This window comes from Vipera ursinii (genome assembly GCF_947247035.1).
Source record: "Vipera ursinii genome assembly, contig: SUPER_Z_unloc_3, whole genome shotgun sequence".
Taxonomy (NCBI): Eukaryota; Metazoa; Chordata; class Lepidosauria; order Squamata; family Viperidae; genus Vipera; species Vipera ursinii.
The window spans coordinates 651-17,443 of NW_028148447.1; the positions used below are offsets into that span (position 1 = coordinate 651).

The 16,793-nt window shown below is 53.3% G+C and overlaps 1 protein-coding gene across 2 annotated transcripts in view; it reads right to left on the minus strand.

Annotated features, from left to right (window-relative positions):
• Positions 1–1,154: 1,154 nt before the first annotated feature.
• SCAP (SREBF chaperone) overlaps positions 1,155–16,793 on the minus strand; it is a 38,958-nt gene continuing 23,319 nt past the window's right edge. For both annotated transcript variants that reach the window (XM_083380074.1, XM_083380073.1), the window contains 9 exons: positions 16,604–16,776; positions 15,911–16,037; positions 14,199–14,311; positions 12,821–12,915; positions 11,763–11,861; positions 10,462–10,680; positions 8,101–8,522; positions 5,931–6,125; positions 1,155–2,373 (listed from right to left, as the gene is read on the minus strand). In XM_083380074.1, coding sequence (XP_083236200.1) covers positions 2,046–2,373; positions 5,931–6,125; positions 8,101–8,522; positions 10,462–10,680; positions 11,763–11,861; positions 12,821–12,915; positions 14,199–14,311; positions 15,911–16,037; positions 16,604–16,776 — 1,771 coding nt within the window. In that variant the 3' untranslated portion in view covers positions 1,155–2,045. The remainder of the gene's footprint in view (positions 2,374–5,930; positions 6,126–8,100; positions 8,523–10,461; positions 10,681–11,762; positions 11,862–12,820; positions 12,916–14,198; positions 14,312–15,910; positions 16,038–16,603; positions 16,777–16,793) is intronic.

Genomic DNA, 16,793 nt, shown 5'->3' on the forward strand with positions numbered 1-16,793 from the left:
CAAGAGCTGGAAAGGACCTGGGAGGTCATCTAGCCCAACCCCCCCGCTCGATACTGAAGACAGAATCATAGAAGAGTTGGAAGGGGCCTGGGAGGTCATCTAGCCCAGCCTCCTGCTCAGGCAGGAGAGCCTATATACCACCATTTCAGAGAAATTGCTGGCCAGCCTCTTCTGAAAGCCCCACCATTTCTGGGTGGCCAGCTGTTCCAGAGGGTAACTGCCCTCCTTATCCGGAAGCTTCTCCTTAATTCCAGTTGCTTCTCTCTCCTTGATTAGTTTGCATTCGTATATTTCTTGTCCTGCCTTCTGCAAGCTCTGGACAACAAGTTGCCCCCCCTTTCTTTGGAGCAGCCCCCCAAATACTGCCAATAACCCTATCCTGTGTCCGGCACCACACACACACACACACACACAGAGACACCCCGGTCCTTTTGCTAGAGTAGCCAAATTCAAATCCTGCAACGTTCTCCTTCGTGTGTTTTCGTCGCCAAGCCTTTTAATCAGCTGAGTTGTTCTTCTCTGCCCCTCTTTTTCCCCAAAGTCTCAACATTCATTTTTGTGTGTTTGTGTGTGTAAATTTGGGGAAGCAAAACCTGTATGCGGGTATTCCAGGGTTGGGCCTTCACTAAGGGCTTTACAAAGCGGTAATAACGCTTGACGTGATTTTCGACTCTCTGCCTCGGTTTACACAACCGGGGACCGCATTTGCTTTTTTGGGGGGGGGCGGGGGCTGCCGCCGTACACGGCCGGCTCACGACGAGCTTTTGGATAGGCTGTAGGGTTTCCGTTAACGGAGAGAGCCGCGCTGAAAGATACGGAGGCGGGCGTCAGATCGCAGGGACGGTGTGATGCCGACGTTTCCGAACCGAAAGGACGTCGGCGGGGCTGAAGTCCAGGGGACAACCCGGATGGGAACCACCCCCGAGATTAGGCGGCCCCAATAGGGGGACTCACCTTGCTTAGGAATGACCGTCAGGCAGTCGCCCGTCTGCGCATCTCCCACACCCGGATCTGGCCCACCAGGCAGCAACTGACTAGTAGCATCCCGTCGCTCGCCAGGCATTCGATGTCTGCAAAAAGAGGTCAAGAGGTCAGCGAGAGGCTGGACGGGAACTCAACCGTCCCCGGCAGCAGGGTCTCGAACGTGGGCAAGACGTTTCGTTGCACTCGGGTCAGATGCACCGGGTTGAAAGTATTAAATTGGTGACATCCCGTTTCCTGTGCAATGCACCATCCCCCGGAAACGAATGGAGCGAAGGAAAGGAACTCAACCGCACCCTGCAACAGGGACTCGAAGGCAGGCGAAGTCAACAAGACGTTTCGTTGCACTGCAGTCAGAAGCACCGAGGCGCTTCTGGTTGAAAGTCTTCGTAGGTGGCATCGTCGTGGCCTGCGGGATGCCCCGTTCCCTGGGAAGGAACTGGAGCTAAGGACGGGAACTTAACCGCAGCCTGGAGCAGGCTCTCGAACGCGGGCTGTCTAAGTCAGCAAGACGTTTCGTTGCACTGCAGTCAGAAGCACCGAGGCGCTGCCAGGTTGAAAGTATTGACCGGTGGCATCGCCGTGGCCTGCGCGATGTCCTGTTCCCCAGGAAGGAGCTGGAGCTAAGGACGGGAACTCAACCGTGCCCTGAAGCAGGCTCTCGAACGCTGGCTGTCTAAGTCAGCAAGACTTTTCGTTGCACTCGGGCCAGAAGCACCAAGGTGCTTCCGGGTTGAAAGTATTCACCGGTGGCATCGCCGTGGCCTGCACGATGTCCCGTTCCCCGGGAAGGAGCTGGAGCTAAGGACGGCCACGATGGCATTTTTAGCCTCGCTCTCCCGAAGTCGTCTCCCACGGTCCTTTTCGCTCTCCGTCCCTCCGTTCCCCTCCCCAGGCCTGTCTACCAATCTTCAAGCTTGAGAAAGACTCGCTGAAGAACCTTCCGGAGACGTCCTGAAGGTGCTTTCTTCAAGAGGCAACTCTTGTTTCCCTTCTCGTCCAAGAAACTTCTCCCGGTTCTGACTGAAGAAACGGAACTGTTAGCCAGAACCAGAAGAAGCTTCTCAAGATGAGGAGCGAAACCTCTTCAAGAAAAAAAAAGTTGATTCTTGGGGGAAAAAAAGCAACCGTTGGGACAACCGGGACCTGGATGACTGAGAAACTTTGTAGACCTTCAACGCAACCCTTACCATGAGGTGGCCTCGGAGGACCAGGGGAATGATCTCCGTCTCGGGAGGCGAGTATCCGTAGTCGTCGCAGGGGAGGTCTCCTCGCCGCCGCCGACTGTGGGAGAGTCCGTTCTGGCCATAATTCTTGGGGCACAAGACTTTGTAGAGACAAAAGAGGAGGAGGACCAAAAGAATGCCGGACGCCAGGCCAAGGGCAGCCACTCTGGAAGAGACAAGGAGAAGACATGTAGAGTAGAGTAGAGTAGAGTAGAGTAGAGTAGAGTAGAACAGAACAGAACAGAACAGAACACAACAAAATAATGGAATAGAGAATAATAATAAAATAGAATAGAAAAGAATAAGAACAGAATAGAACAGAACAGAACAGAATAATAATAATAGAATAGAACAGAATATTAGCGTAGAGTAGATTACAAGGGACGCGGTGGCTCAGTGGGTTAGGATGCTGAGCTTGTCAATCAGAAGGTCGGCAGTTTGGCGGGTTGAATCCCGAGTGCCGCGTAACAGAGTGAGCGCCTGTTACTCGTCCCAGCTACTGCCAACCTAGCAGTTCGAAAGCACGTAAAAATGCAAGTAGAAAAATAGGGACCACTACGGTGGGAAGGTAACGGCGTTCCGTGCGCCTTTGGCATCTAGTCATGCCGGCCACATGACCACGGAGACGTCCTCGGACAAGCGCTGGCTCTTCAGCTTTGAAACGGAGATGAGCACCGGCCCCTAGAGTCGGAAACGACTAGCACGCATGCGCGGGGGAACCTTTACCTTTTACCTTTAGAGTAGATTAGAGTATATTAGAGTAGAACAGAATAGAATAGAATAATAATAGAACAGAGTAATAGAGTATACAGTAGAATAGAACAGAATAGAATAATAGAATAGAGTAGAATAACAATAATAATGGAATAGAATAGACCACAGAATGGAATGGAATGGAATGGAATGGAATGGAATGGAATGGAATAGAATAGAATAGAATAGAATAGAATAGAATAGAATAGAATAGAATAGAATAGAATAGAATAGAATAGAATAGAATAGAATAGAATAGAATAGAATAGAATAGAATAGAATAGAATAGAATAGAATAGAATAGAATAATAATAATAGAATAGAACAGAATAATAGAGTATAGAGTAAGTAGAGTAGAATAAAAGAGAATAGTAGAGTAGAGTAGAATAATAATAATAATAGAACAGAATAGACCACAGAACAAAATAGAATAGAATAGAATAGAATAATAGAGAGTAGAGTAGAGTAGAGTAGAATAGAACAGAATAGAATAATAGAATAGAGTAGAATAATAATAATAATAATAGAATAGACCATAGAACAAAATAGAATGGAATGGAATGGAATGGAATGGAATGGAATGGAATAGAATAGAATAGAATAGAATAGAATAGAATAGAATAGAATAGAATAGAATAGAATAGAATAGAATAGAATAGAATAGAATAGAATAGAATAGAATAATAATAATAGAATAGAACAGAATAATAGAGTATAGCGGGCCGGATGCGTCATCGGGAAGCCACGCCCACCCCATTGCCGGCACTGGCAAAAAAGCTCCGATACGTTGCGTGACGTCATGTGACGTTGCGAGTTTGACACGTCTGGAGCATAGAGTAGAGTAGAATAGAACAGAATAGAATAATAGAATAGAGTAGAATAATAATAATAATAGAATAGACCACAGAACAGAATAGAGTAGAGTAGAGTAGAGTAGAGTAGAGTAAAATAGAATAGAATAGAATAGCATAGAATAGAACAGAACAGAACAGAGCAGAGCAGAGCAGAATAGAATAGAATAGAATAGAATAGAATAGAATAGAATAGAATAGAATAGAATAGAATAGAATAGAATAGAATAGAGCAGAGCAGAGTAGAATAAAATAGAATAGAATAGAATGGAATGGAATGGAACGGAATAGAGTAGAATAACAATCGAATAGAACAGAATAATAGAGTAGAGTGGAATAGAACAGAATAGAATAGAATAATGGAATAGAGTAGAATAACAAGAATTAGAATAGAACAGAATAGAATAGAATAGAACAGAGTAGAATAGGAGTTAGAAGGGTCCCTAGAGGTCTTCTAGTCTAACCCCCTGCTTAGGCAGGAAACAGACCTGAAGCCTACTCGTCCACTTCAGGTTAGGAGAAGGTGGCCCAGCGAGAGGTCGCCCTCGACTTAGAACATTCGTTTAGTGACCGAAGTAGTAATGGCACTGAAAAATGCAACTTACGACCGTTTTTCCACACTTAAGACGGCTGTTGCAACATCCCTTACGGTCAGGGGATCAAACTTCGGATCCTCGGCAACCGGCTCGTACTTACGACAGCTGCGGTGTCTTCGGGGGTGGTGGGGGGGGGTGTCTGTGTCACCCAATCCCCTTTTGCGACCCTTCTGACCAGTGGGGAGCCGGATTCGCTTAATGACCAGGTGACTCAGTTGAAGCATGGCAGGGATTCGCTTAGCAGCAGTGGCCAGGAGGTCCACCCAATGGGGCACAACCAATGGTGGGATTGCACCAGTTCAGTAGAACCGGTACCTAATTTTGCCGAGTTCAGAGAACCGGATAAATGGACACTGCTTCCGGAAGTCCAGTCTAGGCCTTGGAGGACTGGAGGAGGCCTCCCAGGCCTAGAACGGCCCACCGGAAGTGCGTGGATGCCACTTCCGGAGCTCCGTTCTAGCCTCAGAGCCTGGAGGAGGCTCCCAGGCCTAGAAAATAGCCTGCCAGAAGTGCATGAATGCCACTTCTGGAACTCCGTTCTAGGCCTCAGAGGCCTGGAGGAGGCTCCCAGGCCTAGAAAACGGCCTGCCGGAAGTGCATGGATGCCACTTCCGGAACTCCGTTCTAGGCCTTGGAGGCGTGAAGGAGGCTCCCAGGCCTACAACGGCCCGACGGAAGTGCATGGATGCCACTTCCGGAGCTCCGTTCTAGGCCTCAAAGGCCTGGAGGAGGCTCCCAGGCCTAGAGCAGCCCGCCGGAACTGTGTGGGTGCCCCTTCCGGAGGCGGCCTCCGAGGCCTAGAACGGCCCGCCGGAAGTGCATGGATGCCACTTGCAGAACTCTGTTCTAGGCCTCAGAGGCCTGGAGGAGGATCCCAGGCCTAGAACAGTCTGCCGGAAGTACATGGATGCCACTTCCGGAACTCCGTTCTAGGCCTCGGAGGCGTGAAGGAGGCTCCCAGGCCTAGAACAGCCCGCCGGAAGTGCATGGGTGCCACTTCCAGAGGACGCCTCCCAGACCTAGAACAGCCTGCCAGAAGTGCATGGATGCCACTTCCGGAACGCCGTTCTAGGCCTCGGAGGCCTGGAGGAGCCTTCCAGGCCTAGAACAGCCTGCCGGAAGTGCGTGGATGCCACTTCCGGAACTCCGTTCTAGGCCTCAGAGGCCTGGAGGAGGCTCCCAGGCCTAGAACAGCCTGCCGGAAGTGCATGGATGCCACTTCCGGAATTCCGTTCTAGGCCTCGGAGGCCTGGAGATCCCGTAGTCCACGTTGGGTGGAAGCTCAGGACGCCGTGCCCTTAAGCCATAACCCTTAAGACGTCTCCACGGCTTCACAGTGCTTTAAAGGCTCGGCGCGTGTGCCCCCAACCACCTCGGTCCTCGTGTTTACCGACTTCGGAAGGACGGTAACCGGCAGTCAGTAGAAGTAGCCTGCGGTGATGCCTTCTCACCGCCGCCTGTCCTCCCGACCCGACAGGGAAACTGACCGGGACGCGGACAGTTGCAGCGCACATCACGCTTACTTATACAAGGTGACGTCGCGGGGGGTGTGCCCTTTGGGCTTCTCTTCGGCCAGCTGGTCGGCCTGCTCCGCTCTTATGATGCCCAAGGAGGACGAGGACGGGTACCGGTTGGCTTCGTGGGGGTGCCGCGCATCCAAAGCCTCTTGCGGGTCCAGGTAGAGGGTAACGGGGATCACCGGAAGGATGCTGATGTACCTGGAGAAGGAGGAAGAGCTGATAGGAGGAGGAGGAGACAGCCCCCCACAAGGGAATTCTGGGAGCTACAGAAAAGGAGACGGATGGGGGAAGGAAGGAAATGGGGAGGAAGTAAGGAAATAAGAAGGAAAGGAGGGAGGGTGGAAGGAGATAGACGGCAGAGGAAGGATGGGGGAAGGAAGGAAATGGGGAAGGAAGGAAAGGAGGGAGAGAGGGAGGAAGGAGATGGACGGCGGAAGGAAGGATGGTGGAAGGAAGGAAATGGGGAAGGAAGGAAGGAAACAGGAAGGAGGGAGGGAGGAAGGAGATGGACAGCGGAAGGAAGGATGGTGGAAGGAAGGAACAGGAAGGAAAGAAGGGAGAGAGGGAGGAAGGAAGGAGATGGACGGCGGAAGGAAGGATGGTGGAAGGAAGGAAATGGGGAAGAAGGAAGGAAACAGGAAGGAAAGGAGGGAGAGAGGGAGGAAGGAAGGAAATGGACGGCGGAAGGAAGGATGGTGGAAGGAAGGAAATGGGGAAGAAGGAAGGAAACAGGAAGGAAAGGAGGGAGAGAGGGAGGAAGGAGGTGAACGGAAGAAAAAAGGATGGTGGAAGGAAGGAAATGGGGAAGAAGGAAACAGGAAGGAAAGGAGGGAGAGAGGGAGGAAGGAGATGGAGGGCGGAAGGAAGGATGGTGGAAGGAAGGAAATGGGGAAGGAAGGAACAGGAAGGAAAGGAGGGAGAGAGGGAGGAAGGAAGGAGATGGATGACGGAAGGAAGGATGGTGGAAGGAAGGAAATGGGGAAGAAGGAAGGAAACAGGAAGGAAAGGAGGGAGAGAGGAAGGAAGGAGGTGGATGGAAGAAAAAAGGATGGTGGAAGGAAGGAAACAGGAAGGAAAAGAGGGAGAGAGGAAGGAAGGAGATAGACGGCGGAAGGATGGTGGAACAAAGGAAATGGGGAAGGAAGGAAGGAAAAAGGAAGGAAAGGAGGGAGAGAGGAAGGAGATGGATGGCGGAAGGAAGGAAATGGGGAGGAAGGAAACAGGAAGGAAAGGAGGGAGAGAGGAAGGAAGGAGGTGGATGGAAGAAAAAAGGATGGTGGAAGGAAGGAAACAGGAAGGAAAAGAGGGAGAGAGGAAGGAAGGAGATAGACGGCGGAAGGATGGTGGAACAAAGGAAATGGGGAAGGAAGGAAGGAAAAAGGAAGGAAAGGAGGGAGAGAGGAAGGAGATGGATGGCGGAAGGAAGGAAATGGGGAAGGAAGGAAACAGGAAGGAAAGGAGGGAGAGAGGAAGGAGATGGACGGCGGAAGGAAGGATGGTGGAAGGAAGGAAATGGGGAAGAAGGAAGGAAACAGGAAGGAAAAGAGGGAGAGAGGGAGGAAGGAGGTGGACGGCGGAAGGAAGGACGGTGGAAGGAGATGGGTAGGGGGAAAGGAAATAGGAAGGAAAGGAGAGGGAGGGAGGAAGGAAGGAAATTGAAGGGGGAAGGATGGACGGATGGATGGATGGAAGGAAGGAAAGAGGAGAAACGTGGAGGGAGGAGATGGATGGGGAAGCATGGAGGGAAGGGAGGAAATGGGCAGGAAGGAAGGAAATAGGAAGGAAAGGGAGGAGAGAGGAAAGAGATGGATGGGAAAGGATGGATGGAAGAAAGGAAAGGAGGGAGGGAAAGGAAAGAAGGAAGGTGGGGGAAGGATGGAGGAAAACCACCCAGCTCAGAGAGCACCGAGAACCTCACAGTCCTTTTCTTCCTCTTCCTCCTCCTCCTCCCTTCGAGCGCTGATGACGTTCCCTAGTTGGTTCATGAGACGTCCGCAAGGAAACCACCCAGCTCAGAGAGCAGCGAGGACCCCAACCCCCCCCCGCCCCCCCAGTCCTTCCTCCTCCTTTTCCTCCTTACTCCTCCTGCCTTCTCGCCCTGACGACGTTCCCGAGTCGGGTCGGGAAACGTCGGCGCGCCAACCGCCAAGCGCCGAGAGCCCCGAGGACCCACCGTTTCGCCAGGGTGACGTTGTAGTAGCTGAACAAGGAGGGCCAGTGTCGAAAGGACAACTTCCTCCACAGCTCTTCGTCCTGGGCCCCCCAAGTCACTTCCGCCGTGGAGCCCACCTCCGGGTGACCCCGACTCCGGGCGTTCAGCGGCTCCTCGGCGCGGCGCCCCGCCGCCTGCCGCCGTGACGACTCCGACGTCTGGTTCTCCAACAGCGGCGCCGGAGGGGGCTGCACGGGGTCCGCCGAGAAGACCGAGAGGGATAACTTGGCATCCCCCGTTGGAAGGACCTCACCAGGGGCCGGCAGCACGGGCAGCCCGGCGTCGCCCAGCGGGCTCTGCTCCGTGACCTGAGAAGCCAGGTAGAGGCGGAAGCCCGCTGGGTCGGTGTAAACCAGGATGCCGATCCAGACCACCGTCCCAGTCTGTGGGGAAGACATGTTTAGAGCAGTCCCTTAAGGACTTCCAACTCCCAGGATTCCTTAGCCAGCCATACTTTACGAGGGGTGGACTTCCAACTCCCAGAATCCCCCAGCCGGCATGCTTTAAGAGGGGTGGACTTCCACTCCCAGAATCCCCCAGCCGGCATGCTTTAAGAGGGATGGACTTCCACTCCCAGAATCCCCCAGCCGGCATGCTTTAAGAAGGGAGGACTTCCAACTCCCAGAATCCCCCATCCGGCATGCTTTAAGAAAGGAGTACTTCAACTCCCAGAATCCCCCAACCGGCATGCTTTAAGAAGGGAGGACTTCAACACCCAGAATCCCCCAGCCGGCATGCTTTACAAGGGTTGGACTTCCAACTCCCAGAATCCCCCAGCCGGCATGCTTTACGAGGGTTGGACTTCCAACTCCCAGAATCCCCCAGCGTATCTCTAACCCCCAGGGATGTCCATCCTAACTTCAACCGGTCACTAAGCAACCCGTCGTAAAGTCGAGGACTAACTGTACCCTACTTCCCCAGCCCTTCGGAACTGCCCATCTCCCCTCATTTCTGAAGAGTCCAATAGGGTCTACGATGTTTGGCCACGCCCCCTTTGCCCATTGATAGTGAGCTTTCCTCCTCCTCCAGTGGCCCCTCCCCACCCAGCTGTGCAGCCGAAGGCCTGGGACAAAGGCAAATCGGTGTGTGTGTGTGTGTGTGTGTGTGTCTGTGTCTGTGTGTGTAAGTGGTGGGATTCAGCGGGTTCGCACCGGTTCGGCAGAACCGATAGCTAAATTTGTCTGAGTTCAGAGAACCACCTGAATGGACGCTGCTTCCAGAAGTCCAGTCTAGGCCTGGGAAGAGGCCTAGAATGGCCTGCCAGAAGTGCGTGGGTGTTCACTTCCGGACGTCCGTTCTAGGCCTCAGGGTCCTGGTGGAGGCTCCCCCCAGGACAAAAACGGCCCGCCAGAACTGCGTGGATGCCACTTCTGGAAGTCCGTTCTAGGCCTCAGAGCCTGGAAGAGACTCCCAGGGCTAGAGTGGCCCGCCGGAAGTGCGTGGATGACACTTTCAGAAGTCCGTTCTAGGCCTCGGAGGCCTGGTGGAGGCTCCCCCGGCCTAAAACGGGCCGCCGGAAGTGCGTGGATGCCACTTCCGGAAGTCCGTTCTAGGCCTCAGAGCCTGGAAGAGACTCCCAGGGCTAGAGTGGCCCACCGGAAGTGCGTGGATGCCACTTCCGGAAGTCCGTTCTAGGCCTCGGACGCCTGGTGGAGGCTCCCCCAGCCTAAAACGGCCCGTCGGAACTGTGTGGATGCCACTTCCAGAAGTCCGTTCTAGGCCTCGGAGGCCTGGAGGAGACTCCCAGAGCTACAGCGGCCCGCCGGAAGTGCGTGGACACCACTTCTGGAACTCCGTTCTAGGCCTCGGAGGCTAGAAGGAACAAGACTCCCAGGCCTAGAACGGACCGTCGGAAGTGCGTGGATGCCACTTCCCAGCTCTGCATCCAAAAGAGAAGCGGTTGTTCGGGAATTTGTATCCCACCGCTGGGGGAGAAGAGGCCCGTCGGCCAGGGACAACGGCTGTGGGGAGGGCCAGCCGAGCAGGAAATCTGGCTGTAAATAGGCGGGAGGGCTCGGGAGGCGAAGGCACGGATGGGCTCCGTGGCAGGGCTCCGAAGCCCGCAAGCCACAACCGCCTCCTGCTCTGCGGCCTAATTAACAACCGGGCCACCCGTTCGGGGCACCAGCCCGCGAGCAACGGGCGCTCATCGGCCCGAGCGTATGTTGGCTTCTGCTAAAAAGCCGTCCCTTCGTCCCTTCGCCACTCCCTCCTCCCCGCTTCCCGGATGCCGAGCCAGCGAGGCTGGGCAGCTGTGCCTTATGGGGCCTGGAATCCCTTCCTCCTTTCCCCCCCCCTCTGCCTACGGGAGACCCCCCTTACCATGATGATCCTCTGGGCCAGCCGAGTCCGGGCGAAGAAGTAAACCACCCTGAGACGCTTGGGCAGACGGAGGTTACGCAGCGACGAGGTCTGAAGGTTGATGGTATGCATGGTAGCCGGGCGCATGGCCGGCTGGCGCTCGTAGCGTGGGCTGCGGGCGCCTAGCTTGGGGGGCGGAAGGCAGGCTTCGGCAGGGGGCCGTTTGTTGAGATCGGCCAGCTGAGGAGGGAGCAAAAAAACAACCGGCGGGTCAGAAATCCGGAAGAGCTGAGCCAGAAGGGACCTGGGAGGTCATCTAGTCCAGCCCCCTGCTCGAGTAGGACACCCTGACAGAATCATGGAACAGAGTTGGAAGGGACCTTGGAGGTCATCTAGTCCAGCCCCCTGCTCAAACAGGAGACCCTGACAGAATCACGGAACAGAGTTGGAAGAGACCTCGGAGGTCATCTAGTCCAGCCCCCTGCTCGAGTAGGACACCCTGAATCATGGAATAAGAGTTGGAAGGGACCTCAGAGGTCATCTAGTCCGGCCCCCTACTCAAACAGGAGACCTGACAGAATCATGGGACAGAGTTGGAAGGGACCTCGGAGGTCATCTAGTCCGGCCCCCTGCTCAAACAGAACTGACAGAATCATGGAACAGAGTTGGAGATCATCTAGTCCGGCCCCCTGCTCAGGCAGGAGAAGTTTAAAGAATCATGGAATAACAGAGTTGGAAGGAGCCCTGGAGGTCATCTAGTCCAGCCCACTGCTCAAACAGGAGACCTTTACAGAATAGCAGAATACAAGAGTTGGAAGGGACGCTGGAGCTCATCTAGTCCAGCCCCCTGCTCAGGCAGGAAACCCTATTGTACCATTTCAGACAAACGGTTTTCCGGTCTCTTCCTTCTTGCCTCCAGCCCCCTAATCATCTTTGTTGCTCTTCTCTGCGCTCTTTCCAGAGTCTCAACATCTTTTCTATAATACGTCAATTTTTTGGGCCTGTATTTTCTTAAGAGAACGTTAGAATATTTTTAATAATAAATCTGGATGCGGCATTCCAAGGGCTTCACCAAGGCGTTGCAAAGGGATAGGAACGGGGTTGTGAGAGTCCGTCCCTCTGTTAAAGCAGCCCCAGGATTCTGTTGGCTTTTGTGATTGGCTCACGTTGAAGGAACTGTCCGTTAGGACGCCGAGATCCGTTTTAAGGAGATCACCCTACCAAGTCCCAATACGAGGCCCGATCACCATATTGATCCCTCGCTAGATTCTCTCCCAAACAGACGGATCTTCGGAAGTCGGCTGCCCGCCTCCCGTTTTTACCTCCATCCGACGGATGTCAATCGACAGGACGGTGGTGAAGAAGAACATCTGGAGGAAAAAGTCGGAGACCAGGCCCACCACGGCAAAAAGGCAGAATTCCTGGAAAGGAGGAGAGAGGAGAGAAGTTGGAGAGAGAACAAGAAGACTTGTCTTGGGGGGGAAAGAGAAAGAGGAAGAGGGAGAGAGGAAGAGTAAGGAGAGAGAGAGAGAAAGAGGATGAAAAAGAATCAGAATGAGAAAAAGGGAGAATGAAAGGGGAGAAAGGGAGAGAGAGAGAAAGAGGGAGAGAAGGAAGAGACAGAATGAAAGAGAAAGGGAATCAGAATGAGAGAGGACAAGTGACAGGCAGAGAAAAGAGAGAGAGGAAGAGAAGGGAAAGAGAGAGAAACAGAATCAGAATGAGAACAAGGGAGAATCAAAGAGAAAGAGAGAAAGGGAGAGAGAAAGACAGAGAAAGGGACAGAAGGGAGACAGAATGAAAGAGAAAGGGAATCAGAATGAGAGAGAACGAGAGAGAATGAGAGAGAGGTGGAGAAACAAGAGCGAAAGAGGGAGAGAAAGGAGGGGGAGAGACAGAACGAAAGAGAAAGAATCAGAATGAGAGAGAGAGTGAGGGAGAATGAAAGAGGGAGAGAAAGAGGGAGAGAGTGAAAGAGGGAGAGAGGGCGAGCGAAAGAGAAACAGAATGAAAGAGAAATAGAATCAGAATGAGAGAGAACAAGAGAGCGAGAAAGAGGGAGCAATGATGAAAGAAAGAGGGAGAGAGGAAGAAAAGGGAGAGAGACAAAAGGAAAGAGAATCAGAATGAGGAAGACCGAGGGAAAGAGAATGAAAGAGAAAGAGGAAGAGTGATGCAGAGAAAGAGGGGGAGTGAAAGAAAAGAGAAAGAAGAAAGAATGAAAGAGAATCAGAATGAGAGAGAGAACAAGGCAGAGAGGGAGAGAGATAAAGAGGGAGAGCGAAGAGCAAAGCTCCGTCGGAACTTCAGTCACTAAACGAATGGTCTTAAGCCGAGGATTACCCATACCTCAGAAGTTTCTCCCAGCCCCTCCCATTACCTGGATGGCCGGGACGAAGGTGAAATAGCCAATCAGGATGATCCCCAACTCGGTGCCCATGTTCTTCATGATGGACCAACTCTCGTTACTCAAACCTGGAAAGAGAGTGGCGAGATTAAGGCCAGTGATCACTCCGAAACAGTGGCGAGGTTAAGGCCGGTGATCACTCCAAAGCAGTGGCGAGGTTAAGGCCAGTGATCACTCCAAAGCAGTGGTGAGGTTAAGGCCGGTGATCACCCCGAAAGAGTGGCAAGGTGAAGGCCGGTGATCACTCCGAAAAGGTGATGAGGTTAAGGCTGGCGATCACCTCGCAACAGTGGCGAGATTAAGGCCAGTGATCACTCCAAAGCAGTGGCGAGATTAAGGCCGGTGATCACTCCGAAGAAGTGGCGAGGTTAAGGCCGGTGATCACCCTGAAAGAGTGGCGAGGTTAAGGCCGGTGATCACTCCAAAAAGGTGATGAGGTTAAGGCCGGCGATCACGCTGCAACAGTGGGGAGGTTAAGGCAGGCAATCACCCCGAAACAGTGGCGAGATTAAGGCCGGTGATCACTCCAAAGTAGTGACGAAGTTAAGGCCAACAATCACCCGAAAACAGTCGCAAGGTTAAGGCCGGCAATCACCATGAAACAGTGGTGAGGTTAAGGCCAGCAATCACCCTGAAAACAGTGGCAAGGTTAAGGCCGGCGATCACGCTGCAACAGTGGGGAGGTTAAGGCCGGTAATCACCCCGAAACAGTGGCAAGGCTAAGGCCGGTGATAACCGTTAAACTGTGGCGAGGTTAAGGCCAGTGATCAGTTTGAACAGGTGTTGAGGTTAAGGCCGGTGATCAAAGAGCGTCAAGGATAAGGCTGGCAATCAACTCGCAACAGTGGGGAGGTTAAGGCAGGCGATCACCCCAAAACAGTGGTGAGGTTACAGCTGACGATCACCCTGAAACGGTAGCAAGGTTAAGGCCGGTGGTCACCCCGAAAGAGTGTTGAGATTACGGCCGGCGATCACCCCGAAACAGTGACGGGTTTACGACTGGCGATCCACCCGAAACGGTGCTGAGGCTAAGGCCAACAATCACCCTGAAACAGTAGCGGGGTTAGGACCGGTGATCACCCCTTGCTTGGGGAATCTCAGAACGAATTCCGGCAATGATGCTCGGCAAACCCAGCCTATTCTCAGCCAAGCTCTTACCAGCTTTTTCCGGGACAACATCCCAAAGGTGTGTTTTCAAGAGGCAACTGTCAAAGGGGTTTCCCTTCTCATCTAAGAAACTTCTCCAGTTCTGGGTGGAGAACTGAACTGTTAGTCAGAACACGAAGAAGCTTCTCGGGTGAGGAGCGAAACCTCTTCAAGGGAAAAAAACCCCAACTCAAATTTTAGGTACCTTGCGCGATACGCAGCTTCACTTCCAGGTCGACTGGCGTGGACACCACAGATTTGGTGAGAACCAGCACATTCTCGATGCCGATCACCACCACCAAGTATGGGAAAATCTCCCTAGAAAGGAAAAGGGATACCGAAGCTAAACCAAACCTGGAAAAAAAACCGGCCCGGAGCAAGCTGGGAGGAAGAAAGGAAGGACTCGCCGTTGTCGGACAAAATAATTGTCAGGTTTTTTTTCTCACGGTGATTTTGCAAAAAAGACAAATAAAGTCGGGAGTGGCCATTTCCAGACGTTTACATTCGGCCAGGATGTTGGGAAACGAAACGACGATGTCTCGCTGCCCGCGAATGTCTGCCAGGAGTTCGTTCTACGGTGGTCCGCACAATCCACAAGAGCTAAAGCGGAATTTCCCAAAGTTTCCGGCCTTGTGGATCGGCGGAGGGGGAGGGAAAAGGGTTGGTTCCACGTGAGCGGCCGGCAAGCTCTCATCTATCCGCGCCAGCAGTGTGCGCAGCTCGGTTAAATGGAGCGCTGACGTTCCTCCTCCTCCTTTCCACAAACCCAACTCCCTTCTGGCACTGATGGTGTTACCCAGTACGGTCACGAAACGTCTGCAAGAAAGCCACCCAGCTCAGAGAGCGCCAAGGACCCCACAGTCCTTCTCCTCTCCACACACCCAACTCCTTTCTAGCATTGACGGCATCCCCTAGTTGGGTCCTGAAACACATCTACAAGAAAACCAACAAGCTCAAGAGAGCACCAAGGACCCCACAGTCCTCCTCTTCCTCCTCCTCCCGGCAAACAGAGAGAGAAAAAACTCTGCACGTGTTCCTTTGCACCGAGGACGTCACCTAGCTGGGTCATGAAACGTCGGCGTGAAAACCACCAAGCTAGGAGAGCACCAAGGAGTCCACAGTCCACCTTTTCTCTGCAAGCCTCCCTAACCCTGCCGCAAGAAAACAAGCCAGCTTAGAGAGCACCCAGGAAAGCCACCCAGCTCAGAGAGCACCAAGGACCCCACAGTCCTTCTCCTCTCCACACACCCAACTCCTTTCTAGCATTGACGGCATCCCCTAGTTGGGTCCTGAAACACATCTACAAGAAAACCAACAAGCTCAAGAGAGCACCAAGGACCCCAGAGTCCTCCTCTTCCTCCTCCTCCCGGCAAACAGAGAGAGAAAAAACTCTGCACGTGTTCCTTTGCACCGAGGACGTCACCTAGCTGGGTCATGAAACGTCGGCGTGAAAACCACCAAGCTAGGAGAGCACCAAGGAGTCCACAGTCCACCTTTTCTCTGCAAGCCTCCCTAACCCTGCCGCAAGAAAACAAGCCAGCTTAGAGAGCACCCAGGAAAGCCACCAAGCTCAGAGAGCGCCAAGGACCCTACTCTCCTTTTCTTCCTTCTCCTCCTCCTCCTCCTCTCCACACACCCAGCTCCTTTCACGCACCGCTGACGTTCCCTAGTATGGTCGTGAAACATCTGGAAGAGCACCACCCAGCTCCGTGACCACCAAGGAGCCCACAATCTTTCAGCTGCAGAGAGCGTTTTATCGGACTCTGTTTCCGCGAGGATGTGACGGGGAAGAAGGACTCCCGCGTTACACAGATGCTCATCAGGATTCCCTCTTGAGAATCGATTTCTCCGTCCGGACAATGCTCGTAGCATCCGTCTCGCCGCATTTCAGCCCGGAACTCCCGTTCGGCCACCTACCCTCCGTTGAGCGTCGGCGTGAGACCGAAGAGCGTGCACAGCCCAACGGACATGAGCAAGGAGCTGAGCACCGTCACGACGGCCGCCAAAGCCAGACCCCACTTGGACTTCACCATGTCGATCTTGCCTGAGGAAAACGAGCAACATTAGCCATCAGCCTCCGAGCGAGAGAGAGAGGCAGAACTGGATGGTGGGAATTAAAGTCTTCCCCACTTGGAAAGTATGCCAGCTGGGGGATTCTGGGAGTGGAAATCCTCCCCTCTTAAAGCATGCCGGCTGGGGGATTCTGGGAGTGGAAATCCTCCCCTCTTAAAGCATGCCGGCTGGGGGATTTTGGGAGTGGAAGTCCTCCCCTGTTAAAGCATGCCGGCGGGGGGATTCTGGGAGTTGGAGTCCTCCCCTTTTGAAGCATGCCAGATGGGGGATTCTGGGAGTGGAAGTCCTCCCCTCTTAAAGCAGGCCGGCTGGGGGATTCTGGGAGTGGAAGTCCTCCCCTCTTAAAGGATGCTAGCTGGGGGATTCTGGGAGTGAAAGTCCTCCCTACTTAAAGCAGGCCGGCCGGGGGATTCTGGGACTGGAAGTCCTCCGCTCTTAAAGCAGGCCGGATGGGGGATTCTGGGAATTGAAGTCCTCCCCTCTTAAAGCCTTGCCTGTCCTGAACCCAAACAGCCACTGAGGTTACTCGAAACGTACGCGTGGAGAAGTAGATGTAAGCGAAGAGGATGACGTAGGTGGTAACCAGCGGGATGAGTTCGGCCACGCCGATTTCTTCCTTAAAATGGACGTGGATCATCTGGTCTTTCTGGAGGCTGCTGTTGGCACTGGGATGTAGCAGAGTCAGCCGCGAGCGGAGACTGGCGAGAAACCTGGAGAAGGGAGCAAG